Source organism: Haliotis rufescens, unplaced genomic scaffold, assembly GCF_023055435.1.
Source record: "Haliotis rufescens isolate VD_foot unplaced genomic scaffold, xgHalRufe1.0.p SCAF_20, whole genome shotgun sequence".
In the NCBI taxonomy this organism is placed as follows: Eukaryota; Metazoa; Mollusca; class Gastropoda; order Lepetellida; family Haliotidae; genus Haliotis; species Haliotis rufescens.
In genome coordinates, this window is record NW_025963891.1 from 20,371,841 (window position 1) to 20,387,119 (window position 15,279).

Below are 15,279 nucleotides of genomic sequence, written 5' to 3' on the forward strand. Positions count from 1 at the left end.
CGATGGAGAGATGTCTGGTTCAGCGACGAATCAAGATTTCTTCTCCGTGGGGGAGATGGAAGAGCACGGGTCTACTGACGTCGGCGAGAACGTTACGTCGGAAACTGCGTACAAGTGGACAGGTTTGGTTGGGGTAGTGTTATGATGTGGGCGGCTGTCTCTCATCATTGCAGGACATGTTTGGTCCATATCCAGGGCAATCTTACGACCAACGATACATTGACGAAAATCTCCTACCACACGTCATCCCAATTGCAGCCAACGGCAACGGTGTATTCCAGCAGGACAACGCTCGATCGCATACAGCACGGATCATAAGAGCCTGTCTACACAACAACAACGTTGATGTTCTCCCCTGGCCCTCCAGATCCCCAGATTTCAACCCGATAGAGCACCTGTGGGATAAATTTGGATAGACGGCTTCGCCGACGTCAACCACAACCTTAGACGTTGCAGCAGTTTGGATTTGCGTTGCTGGTTGAGAGGGCTACCATTCCCAACGATGTGATTCGCATACTCGTCTCTTCCATGGACAGGAGATGTCAACGGGGGCCAAACGCGTTATTGTCGGTAGCTGACCTTTACCTTGGACATTTCCTATGTACTGATAACTAAGATGATTACAATCACCATGTGTTCTCTCCACAACATTTTGTCTCAATACCTTGTAATTTCCTCGTATATATGTATTTTTCTACACACAAATCTGGCTTTACGTTTCTTTTTTTTATTGAAGAGTACATGTTTATTAAATTCTTCAGTTACAGGAATTTTCCTCGGATCTGAGCAGAGATTGTGATGTTTGAAGTTCAGCTCTGAGCTTGCCAACATGGGGAAAGCTGGTGATTAATGACCAACCTTGGCTCTGCATTTGTTCCCAAAAGAGAGAAAATAAGGGCTGGAGAAATACAGGGCTGGAAAAAAGGACGAATACCGCGTTTGACATGGGAGGGCGGAATTAGGGGGAGATGACAGATAATGGATTTTTTATTTGTCTGTTGTTTAACGCCGCACTCGCTAATATTCAAGCTATATGACGGCGATCTATGAATATTCGAGTCTGGACCAGAAAATCTAGTGATTGACATCATGAGAATCGAATCGAGAATCGGGCACCCATGTCGTTACTCTTTTATGAACCGATGGCTATGGTATATAGTTGAAGACAGACCATTGTTCTAACTTAATAACCAATGACAACTCCGTATCAAAAGTTCGATATGTTTATTGGCTTGATATTGTTGCTATATTTTAGATGTCGATGAATCCTGCTTCCACGGCCCTCTAACCGGCAGCGGGAAGAGTGGAACAGTCACCGCTATGGATTGTGATGTCATCGATGGCAATGTCGCTTCTGTAGTTATTTCCGACGTCACCTTCGATTTCGAGCTGGAGATACAACAAAAATTCATTATACAGAATGTCAATCTGATGTGGATTTTTTTCTGAGAAACTATAGGCAATTTAAAACAAATACATATCTAATACGGCAAACTGTCATTAAACTTGGAAAAAATAAAACGGATAAAAATATTGAGCAATGGTCTCAGTTCGGATGATAAATGATCAACTGTACCCGAACTGCATCTGTATTTTTATTTCCATAATGAATTCTTACGTGAAAGTTGCCTCCGTTCAGATTCACGTTAACGAGGTAATGATGCCACGTGTTGCCCTGGTTACCAGTAACGGTATGAATAACTCTCCTTGTGTTGCCTGACAAAACAGCCTCGACTTTAAGGCTACCTTCATCTTGGCCGCTCATGTAGTAGTACATGCTAAAACAGTAGTGTCCCGCGGGCAAAAGGCGAGACAGCAGGTACCCCTTCTGTCTGTTGTGTCCTGATGCTTCAAGGTAGGCGTAGTAACCTTTTCAAGGCAAAATTTAAACATGACTGTTATTTACAAAATAAAAACATGAAAATAAAGTGTGTGTTTTTTAAGTATTTAAGAAATGCTTGGATGGAAGTTCACACTTTTATTGATATACTTAATAATAAAAAACATATTATTATCATTACTATTATTATTACTACTATTTTATTTTATTATTATTATTATTATTATTATTATTAGCATATTCCTCAGTAAACCTTGTCATTGAAACACATCATTATTTTAAGGTATTTAAGAAAGACCTGAATGGATAGTAGTAGTAGTAGTAGAAGTAGAAGTAGTAGTAGTAGTAGTAGTAGTAGTAGTCACAGACTGACCTGTTGATGATCCCGAGTGGTCGGAGGTGGGACCAGTCCCTACACTGGGGGTTTTGCCCTGGTGACGTAGCCAATTCATGGTGTCTCCTCCAACGTTGCTCCATGTGCAGAAGTCGGATTGGAAGGTACAGGTTTCAGCAGCTAATTACAAACAGAGAAAAGGGTTCAGGGATATGTGCTGAGACAAACTGGTGTCTGCTATGGAAGTTATTTCATACAATCTGCTTGATGTTTATTGTTGGGATTTATAATGTGATTTTTTTACAGTACAAAACTAAGAAGCACATGAACAAAAGGCACTATCACGACCTTATCCCTGAATAAAAGTGTTTAAAGATGAAGATGTTATCGTTACTTACCTTGGACAGGTGACAGAGTTGCAGCTGAAACACATTTTATTTGACCACAATGAAAAGTTTGTAATGTTTATTTCTACAGTACAATGTCAACAATCAACAAAGCAATTATCAAAATTCAAGAATTTACAGTTAACGCTGTTACCGTTTCTAAGAGGTAGAAATAACACAAAAAAGTTTAACTAATACCTGCTTCACTCTGCTCATTACCGTGTACTGTGAAATTGCGACCCCCGTGTTCCTAAAGACGTCATGTTCACGTTACCTCTTGTGAGTCACATATTCTCAATGACATGATACATGGAATATCGCCTATAATACCCGTATCAAATAAATCACCATCGAATAATCATTTCATTTTTGTATGGTGGAAATACAAAAATAAGTAACACAACCACAAGTAGCGCTCCTCAGTTCAACGTGATTTACATTCATAGGAATAACTATCCTTTATGCTGAAGTTTTTAGTTGACTTACGAGCTGGCGTGGTGAGGGAGCCCTGGGAAGCCAAACAACCATAGTACATCTGGATCTCCTTAATGTCAAAAGGACTCAGGTGAGTTCTCTGTCCAATGATTGCTCCCTTCTGCTTGACAATAATAGTTGGCTTCCTACGGTCGACGGCGAAGCTGTAGGCGTTGTAGTGCATGACGGACTCGTAGTCGTACTGGAGTCCAAGAGTGTCAACCTGTGTGGTGGTGTACTTGTCGAAGTTGCGTTCGTGCCCTGCAACATCACCGTCATTGAAACAAGAGACCGGAAACCATTATCGTAGAGAAATATGTTACTTTATGATAAGCTGAACTTTCAGATCGGGTGAATTATTGTTGATAACTCAGCTCACTTTTCGGGAGGTTACTTACTAAAAATTAACTTTAAGACAATAACTGCATTTTTTATTTCTGTTCACTCATGATATACCGCTCTGGATGTTGCTAAAGTCGATGGTGACGTAGCTGTCTCTATCGGGGCGGCTCTGCTCGTGCCAGAAGCCCAGGGCGTGCATTGTCTCGTGCATGATGGTGCCGATTCTGCCACACCCAACTCCAAGGGTGACACCGGACACAGTGTGGTGATAGCCTACTGGTGTGTGACACCTACAACAACGATCATATCTTTGCAACAACACAACAGAGATGGAGCTAATACCAGCATAGGGTGCGTGAATTTATTGCCATTTTTAACAGTAATTCAAAATTAACGTATCGTTTCTAGTTTCAACAAACTCAGTAACTGTGCTATCGTGGCACTGGATTGTCTGTCAAGACTCGTTTCACAGGCCGCCAGCGTACGGTAGAGTACTGCCATTTACTTTCTCATGCAAATGTGTGGCTGGTGCTACCGGTAGAGCAAGACACGCTTACCCTTTTCGTGAACTACTGGTGTCATCACTGATTTACAGTGTTCCATTCATAGCTTTCGTCCATTCATAGCTTTCGTCGCTATTTTCCTTTTGCATTTTACGCCAAAAGAATCTTTTTAGGCAGATGGTGGACACTGATTCTCTGGCGTTATAATTCATAATCACTAACTTCTGACGTGTCACTGTAGACAACTTGATGCATGTCGTAAAAGCTTTTAGTATAGTACTGGTATTACGACCAAGGAACATAACCTTGGCGAATATTAGATTCCAACTAAACGTTCAGAGGATCCTGCGACATGAGGGGATAAACAAATTGCACAAACTTACAATAAACAGGCTCTGTGCAACAAATGGTCAGAATCAATAATTGGCATCCATGATCAGACACAAGACTCTTTTTGCACATGTCTAATGCTGCCAGACAAGGTTATTATAGGGTTTTGATTCGAACGGTTGATAATGTTGTTATTGTCCTGTTCATAACATTGTTTGACAGAATAGATGTGTCTCACATGTGGATACCTTTTGGACCCCAAAAACAAATAAGATATTTGGCTGTTCATACACTTGCTGAGTTTCATGGACCAGTGAAAGCCTGTTCAGTTCGAGCTTAACTGGTTGTCATCATTCAGTATTTCCCGGCACGCTTGATTGTTTTTTGGGGTGTTTTTTTGTTTGTTTGTTTTGGGGGGTTTGGGGTGTTTTTTTTGCCTTTTCCCATAAGGAAAGATATCTGATATCACCTATCCTCTCTCAGTTGAGACCCGTGAAGATCCGGAGTAGAATAGGTCTTAAGCAACCCATGCTTGCCGTAAAAGGCGACTTTGCTTGTCGTAAGAGGCGACTAACAGGATCGGGTGGTCAGGCTCGCTGACTTCATGTAGGTCATCGTATCCCAATTAAGTGGATCGATGCTCAGGATGTCAATCACTTGATTGTCTGGTCAAGATTCGATTATTTACAGACCGCTCTCATATAGCTGTAATATTGACGAGTGCGCTGTTAAACAACAAACAAAAAACTCTCAGTCGGTGTGGGAACGTCTGTGTCGGCCTCATCAATGAGATTGAAAGCCTCTGTTGTTTCACTATGTTTCACGCTGACTGAGAGAGGATAGGTCATATCATTAGCATGTTCTTAGCCCGACTAACTTTCAACTGTGCCATAAGAAAGTGAACTAGTCAATGTAGTACATTGTTTGGGTAGTTCATTGCAAGTGCATTTGGTCTTTTGACCCGTTTGTATATTAGTGACAGCCTGTTGAACGTGATAGGGGTTCAAATGGACACTGAAATGGAAAGGAACGGGTACTGAGCAGTCATCAAGTCTTTGACTTCAAAGAATAGTACTCCCCAAGAAATTCATGACCGCATATCACAAGTGTATGGGGATATATGCCCTAGCTATTATTCCACTGTTAAATATTGGGCAGCTTTGTTTAAGGTTGGGAGAACAAGCCTTGATGATGACCCTAGGTCTGGACGTCCTTCGTCTTCAATCAAGATTCAATCAAGGAAATTAAAAAACTTATAGTGTCAGATAGAGGTATTATCAGTGCTGAATTTAAGGAAGACACAGGTCTAATCCATGGATCCATTGAAACTATTATTCATTAACATTTACAGATGAATAAGATATCTGCTTGTTGGGTGCCAAAGTTTCTGAATTTGTATCTAAGGCGGGAAAAACCAACATTGCCAGAGAAATATTAGAGCTAATTGAGGAGGATTTCGTCAAATTCAAAAGAGATTAGTAACAGGTGATGAAACATGGGTTAACCACTAACGTCAATCCATTGAATGGCACCATTCCAGTTTAAAAAAGAAATTCAAGTCTTCAAGAGCAGTGAAGAAATCTATGGCCACTGTATTCTGGGATGCAAAGGGTGTGATCCTTGTTGATGACTTAGAACATCAAAACGGTTACCGGTGCCTACTCTGCTGATTTGCTTTGTCGTCTGAGAGATTCTATCAAAGAAAAGCGGCGAGGAATGCTGACTGCTGGAGTTCTACTTTTTCATGACAATGCCTCTTCTCACACCTATCGACTTGCAAAGGCTGCTGTACGACAATGTGGGTTCGAGGAGCTTACTCACCCTCTATACTCGCCAGACTTGGCATCAAGTGATTTCTACCTGTTTCCTAAACTGAAAGAACACCTTCGTGGAAAGGGCTATGACGATAACGATGACCTCAAAGTTGCAGTGAATGGGATTTTCAGGGTGGCTTCAGAAAACTGCTTCCTGACCGGAATTGAAAAGCTTCACTATCGACGAGAGAAGTGTATTGAGAAGCAGGGAGATTATGTTGAAAAATAAAATTAAAAACATGTTCACAATTGTTTGTTTTGTTTGAAAGGCTAAGAACTTTTTGACCATCCCTCGTATGATAAAACTCGGAGACTTCAGTTGAAGTTAATAAGGAATACGTTCGTTGTCAACATAAACTAACAGCAATGACATACCCGCTTCCTCCTTGGTATTTGATGTAGGCGGCCTCGTTGGTACGGGGTTTGAATGTCAGGCAGGCTTTACCATTGACCTTTGTCTTTTCCTGTAAGTTGGTTATGGCCTGATGGATGGTTTTCTGCTCAGAGGCGCCTAGATACACAGTATAGACATGGTCAAGTGAAACACTTTCTAAAAACCTCCAATAATCCATTTCACTAAGAAATCGACAAAATCGTTTCAAAAAGTTACAAAATCTGTGTAGTAAAGATGTCCATGATACTAGTAAAATCCTTTTTTTTTAAATATTGTCTTAATTTAGTTGAATACAGACATAGAAAATAAAAAAAAGAAGGTCAATTAACAGATTTTATAAGTTAAACAAATTTTCATTCAAAGTCCTCAATTTTAAGCTGACGTTCTCACACGTCATGCTACAGCTTTGGTATACTGCAAACAGTACTCACTAAAATGGTTGGTGTCTATGACGTAGGGGATGACGCCGTTCGGCCATCTATAATTCCTGTTCCTTTGAGCATTTCGGTTCTTCAAAGGAAAAAATATGTTGAATTCAGTTTGGGGTTGATTTACTTTAAGTTGTGGAATTTCTTGTTCAAATAATGCGTCATTTATTTGAAAACTGTTTTTATTCAACTAATTTGACAGTGATACAGTAAAGACCAGATGAATGGTTACCTTAGGGTTTTGTCCCGGATGAAGAATGATGTCACCCTCAAAGAGACCTGTGTGGGGGAAGATGTAAGGTTTACCATATACATGGGATCTCGTGCTCAGACCTATGGATGATTGTGCACATGTTACCACACCATTGACTTTATTCCGTTCATGTATCTTCCCTTGCCTAAAGAACTTGGGTGTGGGTCAAAAACACAGCTGATTATCCTGGATAATGAAAGTGAGTGTGTGGATTTGAAGGCCGCTTTGTACAGTATTTCCGTTGTATCACAGCGTGTGAGGAACGGCCGAACTTCTCAGACATACACCACTTTGGTGATATCCAAACAATCAATAAGTGGTACATTATATCACCTACATATAGGTGTTAAATTTACATTACCGTGTAAAATCATATCGTTTAATGTTTAATCATAACTCACCAGGGTTTTCCTCAGGATATGCCGCTATAAGAAAATAAAAACAATATCACAATATTCAGATAGAACTTGATCATCATGAGGAATAAAGGTATGTGTTTCATATGTTCCATATTTTTCCTCTTTCATTAATTTTAGTTATTTTTCGGCGTTTAAGTTTTTGTGAAGGCATTACGGCTTTTGACATGATTTTAAAAGAATACATACGTTTATTTTTGCCAGTACATTATGCAAAAGATGTATAAATGATAGTGCCATTCACGTTAGGCCACACGCCCATTAATGTTTGTAACATATTTGTTCATTGTGTTGTTTATTACTCATACTTACGATCGAATACTGGGGCCTGGTGGTAAAAATATAAACATAATTATAGCGGGATACAAAGATATACGTGTGTGTTTTTACTTTGAAACTCCGACATATTAATAACATTTGCGTGAGTTAAATTAGCGTACACGTTCCTTGCTCGTTCCACAAAACGATTGTTGTACCTCTGATTCCAAATGTATTATCGTCATAGTATTTTCACAACTCTAAATCATAATTCCTTAACAAAATAACAAAATACAATTAAACAATTCTTGAATTCATGAATGATATTGTGCATGTTTTTGAATAAACACTGCATTAAGAGAAACGTCCCACTCTGCCAGGGTACGAAGTCACACAATCAACCAAGTCAACAATTATGACCTACCGATCCCTGAAGTCCCCTCTCAAAACAAGCATCGGTTGCAAGGAACCATATGCTATCAGATGAGCTAACCAAGTTACCATCGTAAACACATGTTATGGTTTCTATTGACAATAAAGCACATCACTGCCTGTATATTAAAGTGTGTATAAAATACGCCGAAAAGTACTAAAATAGTAATGCAGATAAAAAGTAGATGCCCCCGCATACCTGCCCAATAGGCACAGCAAGGGAGTACCCCAAACACAGGACGAGGACAACCCTTAACATGTTTCTCCAATGAAAGTCTTGGGAGAATAACCTTTGAACGTGTCCTTTTTAATACATACGTCCAGAAACCTGGTTTTTACTGATAAATTAATGGGAATGTGTCACATGGCCTCACCTATATCTCAGTGCAAGAGGTGGAGTTGTTCGTGTGGTTGATAAGAACTGGGTTTGGTTACACAAATACTAGGTGCATGGTTTTATTTGTGAAACGCAGGTACCAAACATTATCTATTGGGGTTTAACTGTAACCTTACTTATTGGAACTGATGAAAAAGCCGTCATGGCAGATGAGTGAGTGAGTGAATGAGTGAGTGAGGTTTAAAGCATCAGTTATATCATGGCGTCTGGGACGAAAGCCTAAAATGGACGCTTTATCGCTGTAACTTTGAATCAAAATAAGGGCGAATTAGGGATTCGTGTGAGTGAGTGAGTTGGGTTTAACGCCGCTTTTAACAGCATTTCCGTTATATCATGGCGTGTCAGCTTAATGCAGGAGGTAAGCCCGAAGTGATGCAGGTCTCAGACGTTTACCACTTCGGTGAAACCCACAAGCACAGGTAAGGTGCTGACAAACCTAGAAACATAATCGGGGCGAACCGGGATTCGAACCTACAGTCATAGGTTTCTGGCGTTCCCAAGGGACGCAACTCTGTACAGCGAATCGCGGAGCATTTGGGATTCGAAACTACCACCAACTCTATGTAATTCATTCTTCATGAAAAGTCTATATTTTAATGCTGATGCACAAATAAAAATGTGGTATGAGCATGGCCTCAGTGCAAAAGCAGGCAACTCATAGGTAGAAATATACTGAATTGCTCTGTCTTCCTTGGCCGCCGTGGTCTAATGGATAGAGCGTCTGTCTGTTGAGCGGAAGATCAGTAGTTCAATCCCCGGCCGTAGCTACCAAAAGACCCTAAAAGATGGTACTTGTTACCATGCCTGGCGCTCAGCATGTACGGGATAAGACAAGGTCGTCTCGGAGTCAGTATACTGTGTCTGCGGCATTGTGTCTCAGTGTGCTCGCACCATGAAACCGACATATGTCAGGACTAGTACAAACACACACACACACACACACACACTCACTCACTCACTCACTCACTCACACTCACGCACGCACACACTCACTCACACTCACGCACGCGTGCGCGCACGCGCGCACGCACACACACACACCCGTGGATGCACGTTGCTGTAACCACATCCCTGACTGACCTCTGAAACAGACAAGTACGCCTCACAGAGCTATCAATCTCGCCATCTATTATTCCAGACGGAACTACGCTGAACGCCTATACCATTATTTAAACGTCGCGTTGTCCTTAGACATAACATCCTTCATTATCCAATGTATTACATTTCCTTCCTATAACTGTATATATATATATATATATCTTAATGCAATGAAGATTTGACACACAGGATAATCGTGGGTGAATGGTCCTGTTTTCTTTAAATAGGTAGATCAGTTGATCTGGATCCCGAAACAGACGTTGCCACACCAACTGAGAGTTTTTTGTTTGTTGTTTAACGCCGCACTCACCAATATTCCAGTATATGACAGCAGTCTGTAAAGAATAGAGTCTGGACCAGATAATCCAGTGATTGATACCATGAGCATCGATCCACGCCATTGGGATACGATGAGACACATAAACCAAGTCAGCGAGCCTGACCACCCGATCCCGTTAGCCGCCTCTTACGACAAGTATAGTCGCTTTTTACTGCAAGCATAGTCGTTTTTTCTGTAAAAAAAAGTGACATAACACGTTCCATATTCACAAGAAACCTCTGCTAAAAGCAGAGTCGATTGTACGATTCAGACCATAGCATGTGCATGTGTTTATACATGGCTGTCAAATAGTAATATGATACCAGTTCTTCACAAAAAGGTGAGCGGATCCTGCCCTATCCGTGGCACTCGTCACAACACATGCAGAGGAACGTACCTATGGTACAAATCAAAATCTTCGTGAAGATTCCGGGGTAGAACAGGTCTTCAGCAACCCATGCTTGCCGTAAAAGGTGACTAGGCTTGTCGTAAAAGGCGACTAACTGGATCGGGTGGTCAGGCTCGCTGACTTGGTTGATGCATGTCATCGATTCCAATTGCGTGGATCGATGCTCATGATATTAATCAATGGATTGTCTGGTCCAGACTCGATCATTTGCAGACCGCCGCCATATAGCTGGAATATTGCTGGGTGCGGCGTTAAACCACAAACCAACAACAACCAAACCAATCATTTTTGTCACTGATACCTCAAAGTTGGAAATGCGCTCCACATGTCTGTCAAAAGACTTTTACAGTTTTAGTGAGGCCTTGAATGTTGTAACCTTTATCAAACAACCTCTCAGTAAGAGTTGTATGACGTCCTTTGAAATCTTCATAGAAAGAGCATGCTCGATTGTACCTCAAAAGTCGTGCAATGTAAACATCAAAGGCTGGACCTAAACTGAAGTTTATTGGCTATTTGATGGTTATTAAACGATATTAGATCAGGTCGTTTTCAATATTGTTACATGACCACCGTAGTATAAGTGTTGGCAATGTTCTCCCTTGTGCATGACACTGCAACCATGACGACGGTGAGGTGAGATGGAGTTTAACATCGCGTTCAAGATTATTGCACCTATATAGCGATGTGCATGCATGTGTATGCGTGGCTGCCTGTACCAGTCCGGACTGATGCCGATTTTTAGTGCTAGCACACTGAGATACCATGCCGCACTTGACTCCAGCTCGAGCCAACCACTGCTTGTTTTAGCCCCTTGATGCCGAGCGTCAGACAGGTTACAACAAGTACCATCTTTTAACGTCTTTTGGTATGACGCGGTCGGGGACCGAACCCTTGACCTTCCGCCCTCCGGGCGGACGCTCTACCACTAGGCCACGGAAGCGGCTCCATAACAATGGAGTAACGTAGATATTAGGTGGAATGGCCTTGGCTGCTATATCTCGGTCAGTGAGACCCGATGCCATGCCATACATAGATTCCTGGCTATAGTTAGGCTCGTCGCAGATGACAAGACAAATAGCTTTGTAGATAGCAGCGGAATGCTTCGAGCCTCATGGTTTATGCTCCCTGCAGTGTTTTATTGTACGATAAACAACTCCCACTCGTCGTTTATTTCTTAATTATGACATAATCTCTATCATGAGAAGAATGTTGAATATTTGAAGTTTTTGTCCTTTCGCCGTGAGGATTCCTAGTTTGAATCCCCGGCGACCTAGGCTTGTCGTAAAAGGCGACTAAGTGGATCAATCTCATTGAAATCAGATCTTAGTGCTCGCTACCGTGTTTAGCTGTAGAGACAACTACTTAATGGATCTGGTAGTCAGGCTCGGTAACTTGGTTGATTGAATGGCATCCTATCCCGACAGCGTGGAAAGTTGTTCATATGATATAAATCACTGGTTTGTTTGATCCGGACTCGAGTACGTACAGTGCGCCGTCATATAGCTGGAACATTGCTGAGTGCGATGTTGTAAACACCCAAAGAAACAAAAACCTCTCCTCATATATTTACCATAATTTGGCTGGTGTTGCACACCGCTATAGTGAGCAATATTAAAGCTACATCAGAAAATAATTGTCTGAACCAGTGGTGGACAGCATGAGCAACGATCCTCGCCATTAAGGTACAATGATAATACTCTCAGGAGATCTGTTACGACGTAAAGTGTCATTAACCGCGTTTTTACAATTTACGTCGTAACAAGATCTCCATGAAGATCCGGGATGGAAGAGATCCACACGACACTTGTCGTAAGAGGCGACTAACTGGATCGAGTGGTCTGGCCTTCCGACTTAGTTGATGCATGTCATCGTATCCAAATGTCCCTAGATCATAAAATATAACTCCGACATATTAATAACATTTGCGTGAGTTCAATTAGCATACACGTTCGTTGCTCGTCCCACAAAACGATTGTAGTAACTCTGATTCCAAACGTATTATCGTCATAGTATTTTCACAACTCTAAATCATAATTCCATAACAAAATAGCAAAATAAAAGTAAACAACTCTTGAATAAACACTGCATTAAGAGAAACGTCCCACTCTTCCAGGGTATAATTTGACATTATGACTGGTTACTGAAAGTACAACGAATTATATCCTCTATTCTTTAAAATGCTTTTATACCTCCAATGACGTGAATTAGTAATGACACTTTTCCATAGGAAAAAATTCATTTGATAGCAATGTTACATATAGTATTTTCAAAACTCTTAATTATCATTCCTTAACAAAATAACAAAATAAAATTAAACTATTCTTTAATTTAACTCTGCCAGGGTACGAAGTCACACAATCAACCAAATCACCAATTCTGACCTACCGATCCCTGAAGTCCCCTCTCAAAACAAGCATCGGTTTCAAGGAACCATATGCTATCAGATGAGCTAACCAAGTTACCATCGTAAACAAATGTTATGGTTTCTTTTAACAATAAAGCACAGCACTGCCTGTATATAAAAGTGTGTATAAAATACGCCGAAAAGTACTAAAATGGTAGATGCCCCCACAGACCCGTGAAGATTCCGGGGTAGAATATGTCTTCAGCAACCCATGCTTGCCGTAAAAGGTGACTATGCTTGCCGTAAAAGGCGACTAACGGGATCGGGTGGTCAGGCTCGCTGACTTGGTTGATGCATGTCATCGATCCCAATTGATTGGATCGATGCTCATGATATTAATCACTGGATTGTCTGGTCCAGACTCGATTGTTTGCCGCCCGCCGTCATATAGCTGGGATATTGCTGAGTGCGGCGTTAAACAACAAACCAACCAACCAACAAACAAACCAACAAACCAACATACCTGCCCAATAGGCACAGCAAGGGAATACCCCAAACACAGGACGAGGACAACCCTCAACATGTTTCTCCAATGAAAGTCTTGGGAGAATAACCTTTGAACGTGTCCTTTTAATACATACGTCCAGAAACCTGGTTTTTACTGATAAATTAATGGGAATGTGTCACATGGCCTCACCTATATCTCAGTGCAAGAGGTGGAGTTGTTCGTGTGGTTGATAAGAACTGGGTTTGGTTACACAAATACTAGGTGCATGGTTTTATTTGTGAAACGCAGGTACCAAACATTATCTATTGGGGTTTAACTGTAACCTTACTTATTGGAACTGATGAAGAAGCCGTCATGGCAGATGAGTGAGTGAGTGAGTGAGTGAGTGAGTGAGTGAGTGAGTGAGTGAGTGAGTGAGTGAGGTTTAAAGCATCAGCTATATCATGGCGTCTGGGACGAAAGCCTAAAATGGACGCTTTATCGCTGTAACTTTGAATCAAAATAAGGGCGAATTAGGGATTCGTGTGAGTGAGTGAGTTGGGTTTAACGCCGCTTTTAACAGCATTTCCGTTATATCATGGCGTGTCAGCTTAATGCAGGAGGTAAGCCCGAAGTGGTGCAGGTCTCAGACGTTTACCACTTCGGTGAAACCCACAAGCACAGGTAAGGTGCTGACAAACCTAGAAACATAATCGGAGCGAACCGGGATTCGAACCTACAATCATAGGTTTCTGGCGTTCCCAAGGGACGCAACTCTGTACAGCGAATCGCGGAGCATTTGGGAATCGAAACTACCATCAACTCTATGTAATTCATTCTTCATGAAAAGTCTATATTTTAATGCTGATGCACAAATAAAAATGTGGTATGAGCATGGCCTCAGTACAAAAGCAGGCAACTCATAGGTAGAAATATACTGAATTGCTCTGTCTTCCTTGGCCGTCGTGGTCTAGTGGATAGAGCGTCTGTCTGTTGAGCGGAAGATCAGTAGTTCAATCCCCGGCCGTAGCATACCAAAAGACCCTAAAAGATGGTACTTGTTACCATGCCTGGCGCTCAGCATGTACGGGATAAGACAAGGTCGTCTCGGAGTCAGTATACTGTGTCTGCGGCATTGTGTCTCAGTGTGCTCGCACCATGAAACCGACATATGTCAGGACTAGTACAAACACACACACACACACACACACACTCACTCACTCACTCACTCACTCACACTCACGCACGCACACACTCACTCACACTCACGCACGCGTGCGCGCACGCGCGCACGCACACACACACACCCGTGGATGCACGTTGCTGTAACCACATCCCTGACTGACCTCTGAAACAGACAAGTACGCCTCACAGAGCTATCAATCTCGCCATCTATTATTCCAGACGGAACTACGCTGAACGCCTATACCATTATTTAAACGTCGCGTTGTCCTTAGACATAACATCCTTCATTATCCAATGTATTACATTTCCATCCTATAACTGTATATATATATATATATATATATATATATATATATATCTTAATGCAATGAAGATTTGACACACAGGATAATCGTGGGTGAAGGGTCCTGTTTTCTTTAAATAGGTAGATCAGTTGATCTGGATCCCGAAACAGACGTTGCCACACCAACTGAGAGTTTTTTGTTTGTTGTTTAACGCCGCACTCACCAATATTCCAGTATATGACAGCAGTCTGTAAATAATAGAGTCTGGACCAGATAATCCAGTGATTGATATCATGAGCATCGATCCACGCCATTGGGATACGATGAGACACATAAACCAAGTCAGCGAGCCTGACCACCCGATCCCGTTAGCCGCCTCTTACGACAAGTATAGTCGCTTTTTACGGCAAGCATAGTCGTTTTTTCTGTAAAAAAAGTGGCATAACACGTTCCATATTCACAAGAAACCTCTGCTAAAAGCAGAGTCGATTGTACGATTCAGACCATAGCATGTGCATGTGTTTATACATGGCTGTCAAATAGTAATATGAT

At 41.5% G+C, this 15,279-nt stretch overlaps 1 protein-coding gene across 2 annotated transcripts; it reads right to left on the minus strand.

The window, feature by feature from the left end:
• Positions 1-1,209: 1,209 nt before the first annotated feature.
• Positions 1,210-13,402, minus strand: LOC124140252 (zinc metalloproteinase nas-6-like). Of its 2 annotated transcripts, none has more exons than XM_048400928.1 (12): positions 13,295-13,402; positions 7,827-7,842; positions 7,500-7,523; positions 7,078-7,124; positions 6,849-6,927; positions 6,399-6,534; positions 3,491-3,666; positions 3,047-3,295; positions 2,573-2,596; positions 2,214-2,354; positions 1,619-1,869; positions 1,210-1,389 (listed from the first exon to the last, which is right to left on the minus strand). In XM_048400928.1, the coding sequence occupies exons 1-12, from the start codon at positions 13,352-13,354 to the stop codon at positions 1,285-1,287; spliced, it is 1,308 nt and encodes a 435-aa protein (XP_048256885.1). In that variant the 5' UTR covers positions 13,355-13,402; the 3' UTR covers positions 1,210-1,284. The 2 variants fall into 2 exon arrangements, with proteins under 2 accessions (XP_048256885.1, XP_046363680.2); XM_046507724.2 differs by lacking the exon at positions 13,295-13,402 and adding an exon at positions 8,404-8,532.
• Positions 13,403-15,279: the final 1,877 nt, after the last annotated feature.